General features: G+C 40.7%; 1 protein-coding gene across 5 annotated transcripts in view; it reads left to right on the plus strand.

Annotated features, from left to right (window-relative positions):
* The first annotated feature begins 868 nt into the window (after positions 1 to 868).
* Positions 869 to 24,595, plus strand: part of pbx3b (pre-B-cell leukemia homeobox 3b) — a 58,381-nt gene continuing 34,654 nt past the window's right edge. For 2 of the 5 annotated variants that reach the window (XM_069178502.1, XM_069178504.1), the window contains exons 1-2: positions 869 to 2,290; positions 2,889 to 2,962. In XM_069178502.1, the coding sequence (XP_069034603.1) occupies positions 2,043 to 2,290; positions 2,889 to 2,962 (322 nt within the window). In that variant the 5' untranslated portion in view covers positions 869 to 2,042. The remainder of the gene's footprint in view (positions 2,291 to 2,888; positions 2,963 to 24,595) is intronic. The other 3 variants (XM_069178505.1, XM_069178506.1, XM_069178507.1) reach the window with 2 other exon arrangements.

The raw sequence follows: 24,595 nt of genomic DNA on the forward strand, positions 1-24,595 counted from the left end.
CACATTTAATAAATGAAATTTTAGGCATTTTTCCCCTTCCTTTCCCGCTTTTATCTTAACTGCATATTAATCTTTAGTGAAATTGCTAAACTTCAAACTATTTGGAGGCCATTTATTGAATCTCTGATGTCTAGTTTTATGAAAAGTGACAGCCTCAGTGATGATCTTCACTCCTGGAAAATATTAAATTTTAAGTGAGCAAACAATATGGAGCAGCAGAATTGCTCTTAAATACTGTTTGTGTTCCTTTGTGGCCTATTTACAGGGTCATCATCAACATACAAACCCCGTCTGTCAAAAGTTCGGTAAGGCCTTGTACTGCAGAAACCCTCTTTGAAAAATGTGCAGTCTTTAAAACGCCAATGTAGGAAAAAGGAACCTGTCTGTGACGCCACTTTTTTTATTTATTTATTTCTGCACTCTTATCATGAAATTCCCTTAATCTGAAGGCAATCCCCTGTTTGTTTTGTTTTTTTTGTTTTGTTTTTTTCTCATGAATCCATGATCTAGATGCCTTTTGGAGAAGTGCACAGTATATTTGCTGCCATGCATCCAGCTCAACAACTTGTCTGCTGCCATAGCAACTGCGGAGGAGCACCGAGCAGCGCCGCCTGCTTGTGCAATGGATGTCACTCGTAGCAACGACCAATCAGAAGTTCCCATCCTTTTGTAGGAGCAGTGTGAAGATGGAGGGATGAAGTGGGTGGGCTTTCGGTATCATGCATCTGCCAGTAATAGGACACGCGGATCGTCAGTCTTCGTCATTCTCGCACGGGATTGGTCGAGGAGCTTTACTTTCCAATAATATAAACATGTCTACTGCTTGCCTGGCTTGAACCAAGGCGTACAAGAGACTATGCAGTTCTACATCAAACTGTATAAAAACTCTCATTATGTGTTTGCCCGTGTTGTAGCAGGGCCAAATCTTTATTATTGCTAGAGAATATGCACATAGCTGCACGTGCACGCGTGAGGAAACGAGGATACCCTGCTGCCGCTGCTGCAAGAAAGAGAGAGGGGACTCTGCCGTGCTTTCATCATTATAATCACCATCCTAAGTACTAGCTCTTAACATTTTGTTTTTCGGTGTTCAGGCGAGAAGTGACAAGAATATAGACCCCTCCTCTGCAGGGCGGAGCGTGCATTTTCATTTCGTATTTTGTATTTTTTTTATTATTTTTTTTTTTTTCTACCCCTGTTCCCTGCTCTGACACGTCTGCACTGAGTGAGTGGCATTGGCACACTGTCAATCGCTCACTACCGCTACCATCAAACAACATAAAACACACACAGGCAGAGGCTGGAGCTCATAAATTTCAGCAGGGCAAGATATTTTTCGCGCATCGCCTTTATACAGCGTTGTATCCTAATTAATTTCTTTCCGCTGTGGCATTTTTTTTTCTAAACAGAAATCTCTCAACTTTTTGTACATTTCATATTTTTATAGCCACATTTGGACACCTTATTCTGCAGATTGTGTTTTTTTTTTTTTTTTTTTAACACTGTCAGCTGTCGCGGGAATCATTTCTGCACATTTATAGTTGGCAACACCTGCAAGCCTAAGATTGTTTTATTTGTTTACACGTTTCCACATTGGATATTTTTGTTGCCGGTGCTTCACGAGGAGGATTTGGACATTTTCGAGAGGAAATGCGCCGGGAATCCCATGAAGAGCGCTGATAAATGAGAGATCACCAAGGAGCGTTTCTGTCTGTATCAGCCGTCAGATCCCAGAGAAAAGACAGATTGGTATGAGGATTCGTGCGGGATACGATGGACCTTCAATTTTGACAAAGAAGTTTTGAGAAGAGGAAAAAAGATTTATGCGTTTTTCTACAAACATAGCCACGCGTTTTGGCACTTTGGATCGCGCGTAAAAACAGCGAGAGGACAGCGAGAACTTGGACACAAGATTTACGCTAAAACACCACTGCTATCGTCTTCATTTTAAAAAAGAAATCGTGTGTGCTCCTATATCGCTGAGAAATCACACAGTCGTGTAACCCTCTAGTCTGCGGTACATGTTGTAGCCGATTTCGTATATGAGTTTTTCAATTTGTGTGGCTCAGTGCACAGACTCTTTAGCGGCTACTATGGACGATCAAGCCCGGATCATGCAGTCGATCGCCGGTGTCAGTCTGGCCGGCCACTCGGTACAAGGAGGCATGGCACTGCCGCCTCCACATGGACACGATGGGACAGACGGAGACGGAAGAAAACAAGACATTGGTGACATTCTGCATCAAATAATGACCATAACTGATCAAAGTCTGGACGAGGCGCAAGCAAAGTTGGTTGATTTATATGTTTTATTAACTTCGCCCCACCAAAACGCTGAACGCATCATTATTGAGATGTGGCCCGCTTAACTGAACTCCCCAATGCATAACAATAGGCTGGAGTGGCTTTAATGATAATCTTACAGTGAGGTGTTTTTATTGCCTCGCAGAGCATTTTAACACGAGAAAGTTGTCACTGAGGGAACAACAGTATTTTATTTGAACAGCCAACGTGAACCTGAGTGAGGTTGTGTTGGACAAAAAGTTTGTGTGCACACGTCCTTTATAAATGTTCATACATCTGCAAAACTAGAACTGTTGTTAAAAAATACAATTCACGCCATTATACCCATTGTGTGAAGAAACTGCCATTGAAAGTAATATTCATAATGGATTATTATCATTTGCATTATTTTATATTATTTTCTTTTAACTTTGCAAATATAGTAGAAAATGCAAACTTTTGACAGACATGTGTAGGTTGGAATATTTCAAGGCATAATACAGTGATAACTAAACTTAGAACCTTAAATAATTATAATTATAATGTCTAATGTGATTTATCAGTGAACTTATTTCAATATTTTATTTTTTCTTATACTGAAACAGGAAACATGGACTGAACTGTCACAGAATGAAACCAGCACTCTTCAGCGTTCTCTGTGAAATCAAAGAAAAGACAGGTAAGATCTTTGTGTAAAAATATTATTGTTTGTCTATAAACTCAAAGAAAAATAGTACTGGAGACTCACCACAATAGCACACAGGTATTTTTTTTTTTTTTTTACCTCCCAGTGATCGGATGGCAGCCTGCATCCAGGTTACAGGGGACCTCTGCCCAAATTAATCAATCACGTTTTAAAATATGTCATTGCCCCATACAGAAAAAGTACGGTTGTCACGGTAATGTAGGTAGATTCTTTTTTCCACTGAAGATGCTCTTGTTTCTGGAGGAGTGTCTTTTCCAGCACTGGTTGCTTGGATTTAAACAGAAAGTGCGCTCCAGCTTTCACCCTCAGCACTCTGGCACAGAGCAGGATGGGGAAATCCCGCAGCATATGCTCTACATAGCTAAGATCACACAGAATTCATGCTTTATAACCTGACAACAATTGCCAAGGCTTTCCACAAATAAGGGGACTACGCTCTCAATCAACAATTAGATCTCAAATTCATGCGGACAGCTTTTCTACAAATGTGGATAGTTAACCCTAGTAAAATGCAAATCACAGAAACCGATTGTAGAAAATTATAATTTTGTTAAAATTTAAAATAGAAAAAAAGCATCAGGTCTGTGGTATTTTCACAACCAGAGTCTAAAAGTCTTCATGTGCGTGCACACGTATACACACATATATGAGCGGCAGTTGAAATATAGGTGATATTTTTGTGTTATATAACTAATAGCTCAAACTTTGGCATATTATTTTTTTTCTAAGTCACCTTTGTCCAGACAGATCAATGTTTCTACACTTATTACACAATGTTTAAGTGACATACAATAAACAGCATCCCTTTTATTTCTTAAATTAAGACATAATAGATTTTTAGTAACAATAGTTTTTTTTTTTAGTTTTTTTTTTATATACCATGTTTTATTATGTCCTGTATTTTATATTCTTGAAAGTAAAACAAAGTGCTTTTGAAATAGATGGCTTATTATCAAAACTGCTGTACGTCACTATTTATTTTCCAAGTGGATATTTCTCAGTCAAAGAAAAATAACAATATAGGAAAAACAAAAACAATTGAGGGAACCCGATGCCTTGTCAGATTTGTGACCTTTGTGCAGTTTATGGGGAAATTAGCTTGGAGGAGATCATAAAAGTTTATGAACTTCCTCAACACAGGTGGCGTCCACAGGGGCAGGCAGAGAGTCCACAGTCTGTAGCCGAGGTGTTCTGCTATGTTTATTTAGTTCAGACAATAAAAGAGCTAGAGCAAGAAAAGCAGAAGACACACATCACACAAAGTTCCAGCTTTGATGTGAAAGCATTGCTGAGTTTGTAGAATGTGGAAAGAAATATTTAGATAGGTGATTTTAATTTGAAACTTGGGTTATATTAGGTAACTCTTCAAGTTCCTTTAATCAGACGCGTTTGTGTGTGGAAACTTATGATGGCTCTGGTTTGAATGTTTAGGTTTCTCAGGTTTAAAAAGGCACTCAAAGTATCATAAAAACGTAAGCGAAAATGACAGATCATTTTAAATTAATATGCATACACGTACGTCTGTGAGAGATTATACGTGCCTGGGAAGAAGTGTGTGTAAGAAAGAGAGGAGATATAGGAGGAGAGGGAGAACAAGCTTTTGTGTGTGTGTGTGTGTGTGTGTGTGTGTGTGTGTGTGTGTGTGTGTTTTTGTGTGTGTGCGTGTGTGCATGGTTAACCTGTGGTTTAGAGTCACAGCCTCCCCCTCTTAGCCATTGACAGAGCTCAGCTGGTCTGGTGGCCTTGTTGACCGGCCTGTTTTTCCAGCACACAGTGAGCCTTTCACTGGTTCCTGAAGCATCATTCACAGGGCTTTCTCTTGGCCCTTTCATGTCTGTTCACATTGCACATGGGACTGCTGTCTTTTAGCCATGCAACCCACCACTGGCTGAAAATGACTTTTAATAATACATTTGAAAGCGGTCCAAGAATCATCAGTGTAATTACTGTGTGCATGTATCATGTTATCAGGGATTGTCTAGTGTGCAGATGAATAGTGAGACTAAGGTCTGGCTTTGTATTATTCTGTGATCAAGGTAGCGAGAATGATTTTAAATGAGATTTTCTAGGTTTTTGAAAAAAGAGCGGTAATAAAGTTACATTTTCTAGTAATAGCGAGACATTTTGAAGACTTTTCAGGGTGTTTAGAAGTTTATGGCACTCTTCTAACTGTTATTGTAGAGCTATGGCATATTTCTGCATTGCTAATGCCCTAGAAGTATTAATTCACTTTGATATGCTAATTAGAGAGCATTATGCAAGAAATGAGATTAAGTGGCAGCATGAAGTCATTTGCCTGTCACTAAATTGAGTGTTTTTAGCAGGAGGCTTTTTTTTTTTTTCTCCCCCCAAATTTTCTTGGTTTTGCATTTAGATAAGCTAAATGTGAGATCCGGTTGGCAAGTGTTGTTCTTTGTCCGTCAGTGTGGGATGTGTTTCTTTTGGTACGAACATAAAAATTGGCGGTTCAAATTCTCTCGTATTTCTAACTGTCTCAGGACAAAGGATACATTCACAGTGTACCTTTTTCTCTGCAGGCTGCATGAGAAGACAATGAATGCATTGAGTGAAAATTTTTGTGAGATGAGATGAGTTTAACAGTTATTCCTATGTGCTGGGTTTGTTTTATCCTGCTGGCTACTCCCTTGTCTTGCTCTCATGCTTGGAAGAGAGGCTCGCAGCAGCAGCAGCAGCAGCGGGAGCGGCAAGAATAACAAAGGTGAAAGATTACCTCCATATGGTATTTCTGACCAGCAAAAGAGAGGTTCTGTAGCAAGACTCCTCTTTGATGTGAGGTTTAATCAATAGAAAGAGATTACAGAAAACTATTACAGGCTAAATCATGGAGTGCTACAGAGAGGCTTAGCCCTCTCCACAGCTCTCTCAGCTGCATGGCGCGTCTTTTGGCTGCGTATTGACTTGTTGTTTTCCTGACCTTTGACTCATCAGGTTCAGAAACGAGGGGGGGGGGGGGGGGGGGGGGTCTGGAGAGGTAGGAAAGGGAGGGGAGAGAATGTGGCAGATTCTGGCTGATAAATGCTGCGATCCAGTCTTTAGAGCAGTGGATTAGGGAGGGACTACACTCACAGGTCGAGCCAGTGTCGCCGTTTTGTTGCACATGTTTCATTTGGCTTCTGAAAAAGCTCAACATTCCACCCTGTATAGTGTTCAGCTAAGAAGGACTGCGCTAACTAAATACAGTTCAGGATGAGCCTGTAATTAACCACATGCAAGGCACACTAAAAGCATTACCTGGAGTAAATAGAGTTAGGACAGAGGTAAGCATTTTTTTTAAATCTACAGGGAACAATAATTTCAATGTTCCCTGACAAAGTTAATGAGCCTTCTCTTTCCAATTGGGTTAATATTATTAATACTAATCTATTATCATTATTATCGGAATTATTATTATTATTATTATTATTATTATCATCATTGCAGCTGCAGCTGAAATAAAAGGATCCTACTTACAAGCTAGGAAACTAAAATATATTTACTGTGTATTTTTACTTTTATTTTACTACCTTGTGGGTTTTTCTTCATCCTGAAAAAGCTCCAGTAAATGCATGACAGAGAACAGAAAGCTATTCAGCAGCAGAGACAATTGACTTTGGCTGCTTTTTGTCTCAGAGAGCCCCAGTGATGCGGCTGCAGTGACTAGATAGTGTTGTGCCGAATGGCTCTTGCACAGCTGGGTTCCTGACTGTCTCAATAGAAGGGCCACTAGTGCTTCCTCCTCTAAAGCACGAGGGGGACCGGGGAAGATGTGGCTATTATCTAAGTAGCTCCCAAATACCGTCCATTTCCCCATCAGCAAAGATGAAAAGAAGGAGAGCCAGACAAAAAGAGCAGAGGAAAAAATAAAAACGAGAGTGTACATATCAGTTTCATTTGGAAGGGTAAAAGGCTTTTGTTTTGTGGAGAGAGATGCCTCTGCAGCGGTGCTGGCTGGTGTCTGCACGTACGGCGCCTCAGATCTGCTTTTTTTTTGTACAATGATCCAATGCTGTCCCTCCATCTGCACACGCGAGCACCCATCTTGCACATGTCTCCCTCTCTCCCCCTCTATCGCTCCAAGCGTTTTCTGCGGGCTCCTGCACGATCAACAGCTCATAATTGTTTTTTGCACATACGTTATGCAAATGAGTCTTTATGGCAACTGGCATAACAATTAGCATCCTCCAACAATATTTTAGTAGGTTAATTGCAAAATTTCTGAATTGTACATCTGAGTTGTTAATTAGGCATGACAGAGGTGGTGAAATAGTTATCTTCAGGCGGTGGCAGCCAGCAGAGGCTGCTTTGGATGCAAAAAGGAAGGATTGATTGAAATTAGTTTACAGCAGTAGGAGCGTGCCTGTTGGAAACTCTTTTCTCTCTTTGCGGCATTTGTTTTTTGCTGAATGTAAAAATAACAATAAACCTGAAGCAGACAGGAGGAAGGTGGGACAAATTATGACCTCTGTAGAAATAGATTGCCCCTTTTATGTTGATTTGAATAAATACTTGATGTAAATATAAATAGATGTGTCATGTTGACGTGAGTTGATAAGTTTTCATGCATGTGTGGTCTTGAACCAGATTTTACTTTTGCAAAAGTTGCATTATGAAGTTTTCACTATTTCAAAATGGACAAATTCACAGGTAATTTTTTTTACTTGTAAAAGTAGTCAACAAATATGTTAATAAAATACACATTTGTAAAAAATTTGTTTATTTCTAACGTGCCCGTGATTATGAAACCTCATATTATACATATTGTACATATTTTTTTCTTAATACTTTTGAAGTAGAGTGAATCTTACTTATGCTTTTACCTTTAACTTGTATTTATTTACATCCAAAAATTGGAAACCACATAGACTTTTTTTCCACATGAACTTTTCTCTGAGTCTCCTGTGTCATGATGTTCATTACGGTGTCACTCGATGGCCGAATCCATGTAATGCCATAGAGCTGGTTATTAGTGTAAAAAGGGTTAGAGTGAAAGACTGGTGCAAAGCAAGTCCTCTCTCAGTAATGACTCCGCTATTTATAGGTCCCTATTTCATTAGCTCTAGTGTTTCAGGGAAGAGTTTTCCTCATGGGACAATAGACACCATGATGTTCATTTACTCTGTACACATTACATGTGGACAACTAAATGACCTATCAGTTGTGAGTGCAGGAACACTGAAAACAATCCTTTTAAGACTGCTTTTGAGTGTGTGGAGGTGTTACTCCTACAGGTGATGGGATTCTGTCGCTAAAGTTATAAAAGAATTGAAGACTGACGTCGGTAAATGTACACATTTTAAATCTCATTTGTTATGTTTTGACAGTGTAGCTGTCTATTGCTTGTTACTTGAAAAAAGCAGTGATACATAATTGTCACCTTTGTTTTCTTTACACAAGATTGTTTTCCAAAAACAGAAAAAAAAGTTAATCCGTGCTGTCTTTTCCTCATTTGCAAGCTTGGAAATGAAGCCCCTCTTCCCATTGTTCCAGATGCCATTGTTCCACGTTTCATACATTAGAATGATATATTGAAGGCAGAAATGGGAAAAAGACTGCAATGCAATGAAATTTTAATCAGCGTCTTCTGCTGCTTTAATAAGGCAAATAATTCTTATTGGCTGCTGTGTTAAGATTTCTAATATTTAATTCATAACAAACCTTGCATTATTCTGCTCTAGCCCTAAGACAAGCTCCACGCTGCTGCCTGTTAAAAGGCAACTATGGGGGGAAAGAAGATGTAAAAAGGAAGTGCACACTGAGCACTTTTCTTATCAGTTGTGGCATAAATCTTGATATTGCCAGTGAATTTAAATGTAAAATAATTTATAAAAAAGTGCGTTACTGTAGCTAATGAGGGAGAAACTGAGCTGCTGCTACTGCTGGTGTCAAAAACATAAATACCTCTCTGTAATTTCATCTGCGGTCAGTAAAGTGCGGCCATTTGCTAAACAGACCATCCTTTTATTTTCTTAAGTCCTTCAAGTTCATTTTTGTGTCTGAAGTAATGGAAAGATGGCGAGGGGCCAGCAGCTTAGGTGCTGGCTCATGTTACAGTGAAACGGCGGGCCCTGTTTTCGTCTCCCGGTGAAATGGCTTAATTGGTGTCAGAGCCCCAGGGATAAAGGCCTCTTGCTCTGAAACACAGCCACACAGGCCCTGTCTTCCCTCAAACCAGGAGGAACGGCCGACGTCTGCTGGTGAATGAGGACTAAGCCGTGGCATAACAATACCAAATGATGTTTGGGATGACAGAAATTAATATGCACTTGCTCCCAGAAAGCTATGATTAATGACGGCGAGCAGGGGAATGCTGTCCCTCCTTTTGCTTCTCTTTGATAGGGATTGAAAAGTAAAAAAAAAAGGCTGGTTTCTCCTCTCTTTAGAAAGTGGAGGTCATCCAGAGTACATTACTGCTATTCTTCTCCGGCTTTTTCCTCAAGCAGGAAGCAGGAAAGGACTTGGAATGAATTTTGGAATGATTCCCTCATATTGTGGGCCAGTGTATTGTCCCATGGCATGTGGCTCAAAGACAAGACAAGACACATACCTTTGCAAAGATGTTCATCCGCTGCTCATAATTTTAACTGAGAATTAAGAGTCTGAACATCCCACTGATGATTAACATTTTTTGTAATCTGTGCAGGATCATTTGAAGTGATAATTTGTACTAAAAAAAGAAGCACCTCTGATTTTAATAATGGGGTTAATAACTGATGTGTCTCCTTTTTATATGGAATTTTATACACACCCATTGATTCAGAGCCAAACGTGTGAACAAAATGGTGGTGTGCTGTTGCCATGATAATGATCTGTATCTGTTGTGTCCTAGGAGGAGACACATGAATATTTAATTGTGTCTGCTAGAGAGATCCCCAGACCCTTCTGTTCATTTCTTACTTTCTCTAATGCGTTTCCACCCTCCCAGGTACTTCCTCTCTAAGTAATGGAGAATTAAAGCACGCGTTAAAATGATATAAATTGCAATGTCAGGGATTTCTAAGGACATTTGTCTCCGCACAATGTGGTTGAAAATTCAAATGGCAAGTTTTGACAACGGACATTCTGCTGACGCCGTGCATTTGCCTCACGTTGGCTCCTCAAATAAGCATTTCCTCTGTCAGGGTGATTGATATGTATTAAGCATGCACTTTTTACATCACAGTACTCTGCAAGATGATGTGGGTGCGAGGATATGAGTTTTAAACAGTGAATGAATTCCCCCCTCATATTGATCTATTTGTGTTGCCGGAGTGGCAGGTGCTATACGAAGACTGTGTCAGCTTTGATTGTTTGTGTCAGTGATCCGAGCCGACACTGAGCTCTCTTACTGTTCGTCACCTCACTTGCTTCCTCTTGATGAATGGCAGTGCACTGCACATATCCTCAAAAAAAACTCTATGCTGTCTCTCCAACCCTGTGAATCAACACCGGATCTCAGAGATTATTTATCACACCGAGATTTTTTTTTTTAATGCAGAATTGCAGCACATACCTAAAACATGTCCAGAGGGTTGCTTTTAGGTCTATTAATGCAATTAAGTAAAAGCTTTCTATGACTGGGAACATCAGTTGATGAGGGACAGTAGGTGTGGTTCCTCTCCTTCTTTAAATATTCAACTTTAGTTCTTAACCTGTGTGTGTGTGTGTGTGTGTGTGTGTGTGTGTGTGTGTGTGTGTGTGTTGGCAGGAATGCTAGGTTATGGTGTGAAGGTGAGCCTCTGTAAGTATGCAGAGCACGGCGGGCCTCGCACGGGTGCTGAAGGAGAGCATGGAGTGGCAGAGTTAATTTATTTAATGACTGAGCGTCTTATATCTCCCCAGCCCTGATTAGAATCCATGCTTGATGAGGGAAGCGATAGAGGGGTGTGCGCTGCCCCCAGGCCCTCGCACGTACGTTCACGGTTTTCTTTCTCCAGTGCCTATTTTCCCTTCCCCCAATCCACTGTGGTTCGTAATAATAAAAAAAAAAAATAAAAAAAAAAAAAAAAGGAAGACAGAAAAAGGAAAAAGTGAGCGACCAAATAGGATAATTCCAACTTCTGTCTGTGGTGATATTTTGTGATTATGTCTGTACGTGTGATCATTTTGTTGTATACTGACAGCAAATGCAGAGCTCTGAGGCTGATTAAATGTGCGTGTTTGTTGTGTGTGTGTGTGTGTGTGTGTGTGTGTGTGTGTGTGTGTGTGTGTGTGTGTGTGTGTGTGTGTGTGTGTGTGTCTGTGTGTGTATGTGTGTGTGGCATGCTCTGTGATAAAGACGAAGTGCCGTGGAGCTCTATGAACGTGGGAAAGCCAAACAGAGTGTGTCACTTTGGCAGCACGGGCTGTCAGCATTGGGGAGCTGCAGTTGTAAAAACCATGACCTTCCTCTTTGCCAGCATGTCTCTTGCAGAGCCAAAGCGCTGCCCTGTAGATCTGGGCTGGCTGTGGGAGGGAATACAAACACAGAGAAAGGACAGACAGTGGAAAAAAACGGTAAGAGCCATAATTGTGAAGAAAGGGGGGGGGGGGGGGTGAAGTAATGAAATACTTCTTGGAGCTATCATGACTGAGAAGGTGAGGGAGGGAAAGCGAGAGGACTAGCAAAGAGGGGGAAAAATACTCCGCGGCTTCTAACATTTCCATGAGCCATCATCAGTAATGCCGCAGCAGCCTCACAAACCAGAAATTATTTCTTCAGGCGTCGCTGTCAAGTGTTATTCAAATAACACCAGCCTCACATTTGAATAACAGCCGACATTTTGAATTAATTAATCAGACAAGATAGTCTGGGCCTTTTCTCATTAGTCTACGGGTCAGGCTGGGGAAGATATATGCGCCGGTGATGATATACTTGTCTTTAATAGTGATTTATGGAGATTTTGGATTGTACTCGATTTGTCAAAGGACCCGGTAGCAGAAAAACAGAACAGTGTATATTTCATTACCTAATCTTTGATACGTTCCATGATGCTAAAAGATACAATCCTGTTGTTTAGATGCACAGGAAGCTCTTTTATATTCACTCTTTCTGAGTGAAGAGGTGCACACACACACACACACACACACACACACACACACACACACACACACACACACACACACACACACACACACACACACACACACACACACACATATTTAATCTCCTCTCATACTGCAGACCTCTCCCATTTTACTTTTCCTATGCAATTAAGCGAGGGCTGTAAATTATAACTGTGCCGTACTTTAATTATCATGGTGTAAAAATAGAGTTCCTGTCTTTGAGAGGATTTCATTAACTTACTCAATATTCCATGTCAGCTCAGAGAATCACAAGATTTTAGAGAGGTCTGTGTTAAACATGCTCGGAATCAAGAGTGTGACTTACTTTGATGCTATTTACAATTACGAGAAGAGTAAAAACAAAATGATTAGGTTTACATGTTAATATGCAGTCTATTTTTTTTTTCATGGCTGCATTTGTGGATTCACCTCAGTGTAGCTTGTTTACCAGCTGGTGTGACATTTTTATTTTGGGTTCATGTGGGGAAGTGTGTAGGTCATGGAGGTGTAAATGAAAAAGTACATTTTTTTAAAAAGAATAGCGAGTGTTAATGACGTGGTGTCACCTGCTTTATGGGGTGTTAGATATAAATGAGGACATTCAGTACACTTACAGCCATTTGTCTTTTTTTTTTTTTTTTTTTTAAATACACAGGTTTTAATTATCTAAAGTAGACATTCAGCACATGTTGTATGCATCTGTAATTATTTTTTTTTATGCCAGACCACGTGTGTGTGTGTGTGTGTGTGTGTGTGTGTGTGTGTGTGTGTGTGTGTGTGTGTGTGTGTGTGTGTGTGTGTGTGTGTGTGTGTGTGTGTGTGTGTGAGAGTGTCAGGCAGCTACGAGCTGTTGCCATTCCGGTGAGCAGCCCACACACAAAATGCACCAACACCAGTGTGACAAAACATTCAAATAAATTGCTGTCAGGCTGCCGAAACACCAAGTGCAGCGATTTTTATCTGACATGTGGAAGACCCAGACATGCAGTCCTGACAAGTAACGCCGGAGCACCTGTGAGAGACGAGCGATAAAAATCAGGATGTGCCTGATCCTCGGCATAACAATACCTATCATTACTTGATATTATTACTCTTCTTTAAAAGAGAGCTCAAGATGGAAAGATAGTATGAACGTGGATAATAAATGATCTTAGCCTGTTGTTTGCATAGATGCACACAAATTTACGGTTCAATTGAATTATGCAATCTAAGGGCATATCAACAAGTATTAAACTGGCTTTTGTATTTACATAGAGTTGTTTATTGTTCAAAGAAATGTGCCGTGTTATTTGTCTGAACTGCAGCAGGTTCACTGTAAAAAGTCTAAAAGTTAGGGCATTTATTTTTTCTAGTCCAGCATCAATATTCACAAATGAGCACAATCAAATACATATCCACAATAGGAACATTTGGATCATTTAAATATACCTGTATGTTTACAGTTTTGCAATCTGAAAAAGAATATATATATATATATATTTGCAAAACTTCTTAAAAAAAATTATTATAATTTGTGCCAAAACATCTGGAATGATAAATTCTGCTTTTTAGTTCTTGGCAGTTTAAATGTAATTTAGTGCAAAATCAACCTGCCTGATGACACTGATTTACTTTGTTTTCCTGTTCCAAGCAGCATGGAGGCACAGATAAATACTAAGAGAGTCTGTGTTGCTTCACTTATTTTCATTGAGTCTACACAATTGACTCAGTAATTCTTAAATCCAATTGAGAAGCATTAGAAAAAAATGCTTTTTAGAAACTCAGAGACAAAGGACTCACTGTGGAATGTGCCATCCATTCTCTACTGTATTGTTATTTTCTCCCTTATAGGTTACTAATGAGGAATCGGCCCTCATTATGATTTTAAGGATGAGAGAGGAAAGCTTTTAATTAATGATATGTAAATGGTTCTGAATTGATTATGTTAGAATATCAAGAGAGATGGGTAGAAGCTGTGGTGTAATATATTTTAATTAAGAATTAATTAAAAATGATGGCAATTTTATAGAGGCTCACAGAAAATAGAAGAATTTATTCTCTGTCACAAGTAAATCAGCCCTTGATTAAATAAACAGACACATGCTGTATTCATTGAAGAATTATATTTATACTTTGCCAGAAAGAATTATCCCGATTATTAAAAAAAAGAAAGAAGAAAAAAAAAAGGAATCAGTGCGGTATGTCAGTGGTCGACCACAAGCTGGGTTCTCTGGGGTTAATGGTGATTTATCTCATTCCTAATTCATGAGATCCTCCTGGTTTGTGTTAGGTGGATCAATAAAGCTGTGTTTCCTTTTTGAATTCAGTGTCTACAATTAGATTTGCAACGTGGAACACAATTATGAGTAAGACATGAATGTGTGTTTTCATCTCTTGTGGCAAGTGAATGTGCGCCCCCAAAAGATATCAGTCTGTTTATGAGCTAAAAAGATTTGTGTGAAAGAGATGACTTGTGACTAGACGTGGACCCTAGTTAACCTTTTTAATTGCTATCTGCTTTCTTTCATTCATTGTTCGGGGCGTAGGGAAACAGAAGACGTTAGGTGCATTAACGGTGTGCGCCACTATTAAAGGGAGCGAGGTCTTTGTTTTCTGCTAACGGTGGCATACATGCTCTGTGCTAAACTCCGCGATCAATGGCAGAGAGGCTGCTATCACAGCACTCAGAGCAGGCGTAGCTCAGGGGGGAGGGAAGGGGGGTCCCTGGTGGTTCATTTTGATTGGAGCGCGGAGTTTTGTGTTGAAAGGCGAGGGAGAGACAGGCTGTTGGAAGCAAATCCCCCCGGATCAGTTAGAGCTTTGCAACAAAAACACCTTGATATTCCTGGGAACATTTGCTTAGGAAAAAGAAAGAATTTAAATAAACGGGCAACGAGAGAACGAAATGATCTAAAGCATTTTTGAAGGTTTGCGTGTTCAGAGAAAGCTTGTGTAGCTCAGGTTTAGAATTAATTTTGAAACCACTTTTCAAATCAAAGTGAAGCGCTGCAGTGTAAAAAAAAAAAAAAAAAAAAAAAAAGGAAATGAATGCACCTGTGTTTTTAGTTATGTTGTTTCACATTTAAACAACAACAACAACCTTTTAAACAAATATAATGTACAGTAGGACGACGGTTGATTATACTATGGTTTGGTGAGCAGACAGAGGCGGTGTCTTAGCAGTATGTGTGGAAGGGAGGATGTGCTGCTTGAGATGGAGGGAGTGTTGAATGGATTATTAGCACAAGTCCACCCCATACCTGGTCACATGTAAACACTTCATGAACAGTTATGAGCACACATCAATTGTCTGTGAATACATGCACAAATACACATGATGTGCAAAGGGACACGTTCAGAAAAACACGCAGGGGCCCAGATGTGAGCATGCATGCATATATACAGTACAGTGCATGCACACCAATGGCTGGCAGAGCATCTTCTTTTTGACACCTGCAACTAGTTGCAATACATCACTGTCAGGATCGCTTTCTCAACCTATCCACATTTGCGCGTTAGTTATCCGCGGAGGCCTTCGTCAAAAAGTTGAGCAGTGTTGACACCAGCTCCCTAGTGGGAACAGAAAAGGTGAAGTTGTGCTGGGAGGTGCCATGGCGGGTGTCATCGCCGGCTGTGCTCCCTGCACCCAACAACATTGTAATGACAACTGAAGGGAGAAATGATGGTTTAACATACAAATATTATGCCACAATTAATTCTGCCATTGACACGTGAGGAGAGATTCAGACTGGCAAAAGAAAACATCTTGTTTTTGTCGCTGCTCTTCATCACACCTTAGACAGAACACTGCGTGTATGGTATCTTTAGAATGAAGGGAATGACATAATGAAAAGCCAGGCGGAGGTATATTTTGTTTAGGGCCTCTCGTAGGGAATGTGCTTGTGTAATGGCAGTGAGTTTGGCTGTTGAGGAGGAAGTGAGGGCACGACACCTCCTGTGTGAGCTCACTGTGGAGACGAGGAGAGCCTGCCAGTGGCACTGCTAGTGGTGAACACCAACAGCTCCGGCCACAACCTGGAGGAGGTGGGGAGTGGTGGGTGAGTGGTGGTGGTGGTGGTGGTGTGTGTGTGTGTGTGTGTGTGGGGGGGGGGGGGGGGGGGGGGGGTCAGCATCTGAACTGGCTGATGGGAGCCAGAACATGAAACAATGCCGGGGGAACGTCTGGTGGGTTCGCTGCACAGAATTACAAGCGAGGGAGCAGGCCTGCTGAGGCAATTACAGCTTAATGGGGTCATTTGGAAGGCAATTGCCAGGGGTTAATGTAGTATGGAGAGATGAGGTGAGATTGAAGTGAAATTTTTGGCTAGAAAATGTGTTCAAATGAAAAGGGAGCAGGCAGACAAGTCGCGCACTGATAGGGTGGGAGGTTGATTGGGGGAACTGGAATGCAGGTTTTCACTGCCACACAGAGACATGAGGCCTGACCGCTCAGTCCGATGTACACCAGTGCAGGCGAATGCATGTCCACACAGGTGCATCTGCACTCCATCTCCTTGCTGCCCCATGAACAACAGCTCCACTGTTCGACTTTGCTACTGGACACTGTATTACTCACAGACATGCTTAGGGGAGGTTTTCTTTTGTCTTGAATTACCTGTGATATCAATTCCTGCATTTGGAGAACCAACCATCAGGATACAAAACAGAAAGCAAAGCTGTTTTTAAGCGATACAGAGAAAGATGTGTCAGATAAAGTACAAGAGGCACCTTAGAGAACAAGGATAAAAAGGATCATTATGCGCTGTTACGTTAGCCAGTTCATTACCTTAATTGCCCAACATAATCCAGTGTTGGAAGGGTGCACTGGAGCTTTGGGAAGGAGTCTTTGCCAGGACCTTCTAGCCCAGGTCTCATCTCCCTGATCCCCTGATCTGCAGTAAGCAGGCTGATCATGCTAACGCTAAACTTTGATCAAAGCCAAACTTATTTAAGGTCAGCCATGTGAAATCTCCTGGGAGCTACCGTGTGCGCCGAAGCGCACTGTGATATAGGAAGTAGTACAGCACTGTGCCTTGCTGCTGCTGCCTGTGACCGTGCTGGATCACTGGACAGCAATAGCATTATCATCAGCCCTTTCAAGTCTTCAGCATTTTTACGCGATTATGCTCAACAGTGGAACTTAACATCATCCACGGCTGGAGATTCCTTGAGAGTGCGTTCTCACTCCCTCTCTTACCCTTCTCTGACTGTCTATCTCTCCCTCTCACTTTTCTGTCATCTCTGTGAAGTCTCTGCCTCCCCTCCCCTCCCCTTCCCCTCTACACAGGGTTTTGGCCAAGAGCCGGCCACTTCACTGAGGCAGATTTTCCCAGGCTCCCCAAAGGCTATTTTACCAGGATTCCCATTAGGTCTTTGCCCATTACCAATGTTCCAAATCATTTACAGAAGAATCTATTTATTTTATGCAGCAGTGGATTCATTTTGACATGGCTCTCTGTAATGAAACTGCTTTTAACATGCACCTTCTTCCAGTTCAATCACTTCCTGTACGTTTGGTTTATTTTTATCTGTTGCAGCAGTGATTGTTTCGTATGTGCCTCAAATCATCCCCACACTATGCTTTCCATCACAGCGCGATGTCGCACAATGTAGAGGTGGTGGAGCATTGTGTCACTGCTGCAGGAAAAACAAGTATGATGCAACTGTGTTGTCATTTTAGAGTGACAAATAGACAGTGGCAGACCATCAGAAAGGGGAAGAGAGTGGAATGGTGTCGCTGACAAACTGCTATGACCTTAAGGTCCTTTGGCCTCCAGAGTGCATGGCACATACAGTGTTTACCTCAGGTCAGCAGCAGCATGAACATGCTGGTCCCCCATGGAGAAAAGCCTATTGCACTCATCACATTTGGATTGTCAACATCAATAATCACTCAGATAACCTGTAGTCAAAGTGGATGTGTCTGAAATATGATTTGAAAAAGGAGGGGGTGGTGCATCTGTATGTGTTTTTACATTTTGAATCATTATTTGGCCATACTGCATCAACCTTAATTCACAAACAGGCCATAAAGCATGTACAACAGCAGGAGAGAAGCAAAGCACCTAAAGCTAGTGCGCACTTCTCCTTTGCCTTCTCCATGTCACCAAAGCATCCCATCAAAGCCTGCCTCCTTCCTGTTGTAAGGTAGGAAAAAAATCAATGCCGCAATCTTTTCTTTTTGCCTCCTCCAATCCGTAATTGAAATAGAAAATCAAATGAACGGCAAGCAGATAATTGTTTTATCAATATTCCCTGCCTGCCCTACAAGGGTCAGTGCAGAATGATCATGAGTCGGGGATATGACGAGGACAAAATGTGAAATTGAACAGCTAGGAGGCAATAAATCAGCCCTGACAACTAAGAGTGACCAGCATGTAGCTGCAGCAGGCAGCTCTCCCTTCAAAATTTGTCCTAAAGCTGTCTACACTAAATGGGGAATATTCATCTCATTATTGTTGCACTTAATATTGCTATCAAATATTATTCTTAGAGTCCAGACGGGAAGTCAAGGTCACCCACGCTATTATTGTTGTCATTGTTAGTGTGATATTGAAAGTATAATGGAGGGCAATGCCATATGGTCTGCTAGGCTTATGAAGAGGCAAAGAATAAATGTTGTCATTTGTTAGAGTTGAGGAAAGTGGTTTGTTGCGGTTTCCTTCTGATGTGATCATTACTACTGCTGCTATGAAAATATGAAATTCAACAAGAATGTTTCATGGTCAAAGTGTAAATGTTTGTGGCACTGTCTGGTAGGTTAATGTAAAGAAAGATGGAATACATTTAAATACTGTAAATAAATTAATAACCCTGTCAACAAATAATTGACACAAATAATTTGATAGTGAACTAAAATTCCTCTGACTGTTCAAGTCTGGAGACTTTAATTCTTGATTGATGTCTTTGGAGGGAGAATTCTTAGTCAAAAGTAGGGCCGGGAGCAAACCTCGATACTTTTATGACACCAACCGAATTACTAAACAAACGGCTTCTCTGTGTGCGGCCGGCTAGCTAGTGTCTACCAATAGCATGTGAAATGCTTAGGGAATACCGATAAATTGTAGCATCTAGCAATAGCCTGCATGAGCAGTGCTTTTGTAACATGTTAATTTTAGCATCTGATAATAGCTTCCATGTGATGCGTTTAAGGAATCGGTAAATTGCAGTTACGGAAAACAACCGGGGCTACACTCTGCCCTTCTAAACGGCATAAAAACAATTGAAAAAAGATTTGTACTATAATGTTTGACGTAATTTTACTTTTCTTAAAATGAATCCTTAAAAATTGGTATCGAAAAAAGTATCACTCCGGAAACGACATTAAAGACAAGGTATCAAACCTCTTGAGCGATACCCAGTCTCAAACAATAGTTCTACAACCAATGCTTTTTATGTTACAGTCTGAACTTCAAAGCTATTTAGTTTACCAACATGCAAAAACAAAAACAACAAAGAATGTCAAAAAAATCCTCACACTTGACAAGTTGCAGTAAGTCAATGCTGATCAACTAATCAATGAATGACTAATTGTTTCAGCTCAGAGCATGCCAGCTTATGTTTGCGACTCCTCCATTATATATCTTTAAATAAACACATTGTGCCAGCTTTCCAGGTCTTGTAAAAACTGCAGATAAAACTGTTGCCAGAAAATCGACATCTTAAATCATGTGACGTCCCTTCCCATCTGACTCATCCAGTTGCAAGGCATTGACAAAAATATGAAATTGATTTGGTTGAAGGGTGTTAAAGAGCCGACAGGAGAATGTCACAAACAATGAATGGTCACAGCTTGGAGGAAAATCAATGACAAGAGGTTGAAGCCAGTCTGGAGTGCTACTTGGCAGCATTACACTGTTCCTGGAAAAGAGCTGTCTTCTGGCCTTGGTTGTCTGATCAAAAGGAAAACTTGATCGTTTTAATGATGGAGGATACGATAAAACTGACAGCTGAAGTAGAGACACTAGAGCAGAGATGCTTTGCCTTCAGTGTAGGTGGCAGCTACATGCGTTGTTTGAAATTCATTTTCAATTCACTACTGCTGGATGACTTTCTATATCCATGCTTCATATGTATATGAGGGGTTGTAATGGGACTCCCTCCTATGCTTGGGAAGCGATAGTCCTCATCTTGTAAAACACAGGGGTACTATGTGTACATCACAGTGTTTGCAGTTTTACATTTTGGAGATACGTAACAGCATTGCTCCATAAATCCAACTGGCCTCGAGTCAACAGATGAAGAAAAAAAAAAAAAAAAAAAAAAAAAAAGCTCAGTATTGTACCCAAGTTGTGTTAATTTTACTGTGTGGATTATCATCCTTGGAAAGAAGAAAAAAAAAAAGAAATGAATTGGCAGAATGTCTTTCAAGTGGACAAAGTGATGAAAATCCCCCCTACTTTGTTGGGATTGCAGTTGTAAGCTTTGCACCATATGCTACTTTCCTCTTTAGCTGGGATTATGCCATCATTATTGCTGATAAAAGCTGTTTACTGCCTTGGCTCCAAATCGATGCTCGGGGCGCTCTGAAACTGGCATTCCCTCTCCAGAAGAGTTCATTCCATGCCAGCTGCTCAGGATTCAACCCCCTTTTGTTTAAGATTTCACAGTTTTTGTAATGTTTATTTTCTATTTCGTCCCCCACCCCCACCCTCCCTCACACACAAGGTTTTTCCTGCATTAGCATATGTTTGCAACATTTAGACATTTACATTTGATTTGCTTACAGCAGATTGAAGGTGTCTGAGGCATGATTACACAATGCTCTCAGAGCTGCAGTGCTGGTTACTGCAGTAGAGATTGAAAAATAAGGCCAGTTTTTAGGGGATGTTTTTGGTACAATGCAGTCATGGCTCTGAATTTGGAGCAATATCCTAAAGGCTCTCCTTCTCAGCGTTACCAATCAATGGCATAATCAGTCAATGCAGATTCAGCCCGACAGCTGTGTTAAGATAACAACTAGTTCTCATGACTATACCGGCCCCAATGACCTTGTGTGGCTCAAATTAATAATGTAAAATCAACACAAGACAACCACCCCCCCGGTTTCCACGCAGACAATGATGAAGTACCTTTTTGCCTTACCATCAAAGGCCACTCAGGCTAAGTCATGTTTCATGGCATACAATAATGTCACATTTTTCCTCCTTTCTTTTTTTTCTACTTAGGCTCCATGCCCCTTAAATAATGTCTCTCACTCTTCCTCTACAGCTCCCCAGTACCCAGGGAAATCACGCTGATCAATATTTCCCATTTGAGAGGAAATGCAGCAAACATTCACACAGGATTTACTGTAGACCTCTGTTAGACTTTAATCAAGCTATAATTTAGATCCAACAAACAAAGGGTTCTCTAGAAAACAAATGGAAAGTGTATTTTCAATTTTACAGATTCCCTTTTTTATTATGTTTATTTAGTTTTCCATAGTCTCCCTTATTTTATGTTTTTCATATTTTTTTTGCCTGCAATTGATCTTTTTCTAACATTTCCTTATTTTTCAGCAACTGCGAGTGTTGCTGTTCATGCATGTGCTCGCATGCATTGATAATGTCTTCACAGGGCATAAATCAGAACATGCTATTTCAGTACTTCTTTATATTGGTCAAGGGCCATTGAGCAAAACAGCTTAATGCGCCCTTAACCGTTTCAGTCATGGCAGGAAGTGGAAAGACTGCTGACTGGCTGACACGGGGGCCCGACACTTTGCAGTCTGTTTATTGTTTAATCATAAAGTGGGTCTGATTTTCTGGAAAATGTATTAGAATAACCATCAAGAGCTTGAAACGGAGTATATTTTTGGCTCAAACAACTAGCTAACCTCATGGTAATGGTAAAGCTTACTGTCTGTATGGGACAACAGGACAACATTCTAAATGTTTTTCATGATTTCAAGGGCTGGGGTCCAAATTGTCAACATAAAATTTGGGTATATTTTAGAATAAATATAGATAGCCAACCTACAGTATGTTAAAAGAAGACAAAATTTCACTATCCTTAAAAATCGGATTATACTCATAACGCTAAAACTCCCGACAGTGCGAGACTAATCTTTTACGCACAATCACACAACTCCTCAGTTTTTAAATCAGTGTCAAATAACAATACAATAGGTCTTCGCCTACGAAAAAAAAAAAAAAAAAGAAGAAGAGAAAATACAATGACAAATGAAGTGGGTCTTTTAATGCTAAAGTTTAGGCAGTCGATATTGCTTTCATACCTCTCGGGTATCGTGGAGCAGCTCCTTGTTCATGCATGACTGTCGGCACACAAACTTAAGCTTAACCCTATATTGAGGGAGCGCTCCCTGAGCTCCCGAAGGTTTGGCAAGCTCGGGCAGGATGTGAAGGGCTGAGTGGAGCTGAGGCAAATCCATAATGAGCATGTAGTCACGGCTTCATGGGACATATGCACATAAAAGGAGAGATTCAAGACGAGTACATCAACGATGCGTTGCAACTTTTTCCTTAGTTGTTCTTGAATGAACTAATGTTACTATTTACTCAGGAAATCTCAGCAAACACTCGTGACGGCCGTGCGCGTTGTTGAAAGCGTTTTATGACCGGAACGCGGGGCAAGACGTTTGGGTTTGCTTCGTGATCCCTACTTGAGCTTGATGAGAACAGGGTGACCAGAGTTCAGACTGGTGTTGACCGTTTTCCGAGGCAGGTGGTGACAGAAACATGTGTGGTCCCCATCACAGGTGTGTGCAATTAGCCTGACAGCTAGTCCTGGATTGCTGTGAAATAAGACCCTGGACTGTTTATGTGACCGCGTGTGTGTGTTTAGGTGTCTGCTTTTGTATGTGGGCATAATAGTTACCAGGATATATAAACCGCGGCACTTCTACACGATCCCTTAACAAAGCACCACGGTGAAGCAGTGTTAGATGATGTTATACAGCACACTGCTCGGATCTAAACTGGGTGCCGTTGCGAGGAAGGAGAATCTGTGTGTCATTTATTCAGCCTCCTGTAATGGGGAATGGACTTGGAAGAGAAGAGAGGGTAATGTATTGGAAAATATCCCTTTCAGCACCTCAGCATTACTTGTCATAGGTCAGGCTTAAAACGTAGCTTGATACAGTTATTAACTCTAATCCGGGCATAAACACAAATCCTCGAGCACCAGCCCAATTAATAATTTGCATAATTAACATGCATTTTAAATAGAGGCTGGTCTTGTCGTTGCCAAAGCAGGGATGGGGGTAATTAGGGCTAACGGAGCAGCGCCTAGGGCCTTTACCCGCGGACGTGCTGCAGTCATTTCCAGCAAAGGGATTGACAACTGCAAGACAAGCTCCCTCGGCTTAGAGCAAAACCCCCTTTGACAGAATTAATAGTTGACAAACTGCTCCTAAAGCCCTGGCATTGTTTCTGTCAGTTGTTTGGTTTGATGTCACTGTTAGACATTATAAATCAATAGTGTCAGGATTTAGTAATGTTTATAGGCAGCCATGGTTTATTATTTCATGTGACTGTCATGGACAAATAGTATTTATCATAGCTGTCTATAAATTACAGCAGACAGACTGTTGGTTTACCCAAACTCACTCTGCTCTTACAGGGCCCATTCCAACGTCCACTTACATATTTAGAGTAATTTATTTTCGCAGCCGTAGGCCCACATTAACCCTTTGCTTTCTCATACTCCTCTGAGACTTATTGTGGCTTGATTGCTGCGCCTCCGCTGACACATTAACACATCAAAACAGCTGATCAAAGCACCTTCCAAACTGCTTGTTGCAGGTTTTTTTTTTTTAAGACTCTTATCTGTGAATTTGTTTTTAAAAGGTTTTAAATCCTGATAAACAAAATTGACAGCTACCTTTTTTTTTTTTCTTTTCCTGTTTTTACATTATACACTGTCACTGGCTCCTCTTGGGTAGAAACGGTTGATTATTGTGGGGCTAGTTTATTCCGAAAGAAGTTACTGTTCTGCTTCATCATTTACGTGACAACATTTATAACGTATTCATTGAACCAGCCGGCTTTCAAAGTAACAAAATGATCTTAACCTTTGCATCAGAGTCACACTCATCAAAAACGATTTGAATCATCAGTTTAAACGAGATGATTGATCGGTCAGCTCTTGCAACACTTTGTCAACACAGAGCAACAACACAATCGCTGTATTCAGTGATTGATGCTATCTGCAAACATTACCATTACTTACATTAACACATGGATTTGTCTTGTTTACATTCTCTATCATAATGAATATGTAACAATGAGACATTATTGACCAAAGCGCTTTGTGCTCAGCAGTCTGCATTCAGGTGTATTGATGAGTTTTATCCTCATTTTTTTTTATTCAAATAAACATGAACTCAAGTGACTCTTGTGACTCGCTGGTTTAATTTGTGTCATACTGTCTTGAATATCTTTTCTAAGGCTGTGAAGGGATGTCAGCAGACGCTAAAAAGAGAGAAGAGAGGGTAAGCCGAGCTGAGGCGGTGGTATTGATCAGCTGTGCCATCGACTATAAGGTCCACTTTCAGCAGGGAGGTCATTAGTTACTCCTGTGTGCTAATTCATCCCCGGGTTGAGGCGTATCCGTTAGAATGCTAATTCACAACTATGATCTGACAGCTGGGGTAAAGAAAGGGGC

The sequence above is a fragment of the Embiotoca jacksoni genome, unplaced genomic scaffold (genome assembly GCF_022577435.1).
Source record: "Embiotoca jacksoni isolate LCO1_2020_lvr unplaced genomic scaffold, fEmbJac1.0.p SCAF_8, whole genome shotgun sequence".
Lineage (NCBI taxonomy): Eukaryota > Metazoa > Chordata > Actinopteri > Embiotocidae > Embiotoca > Embiotoca jacksoni.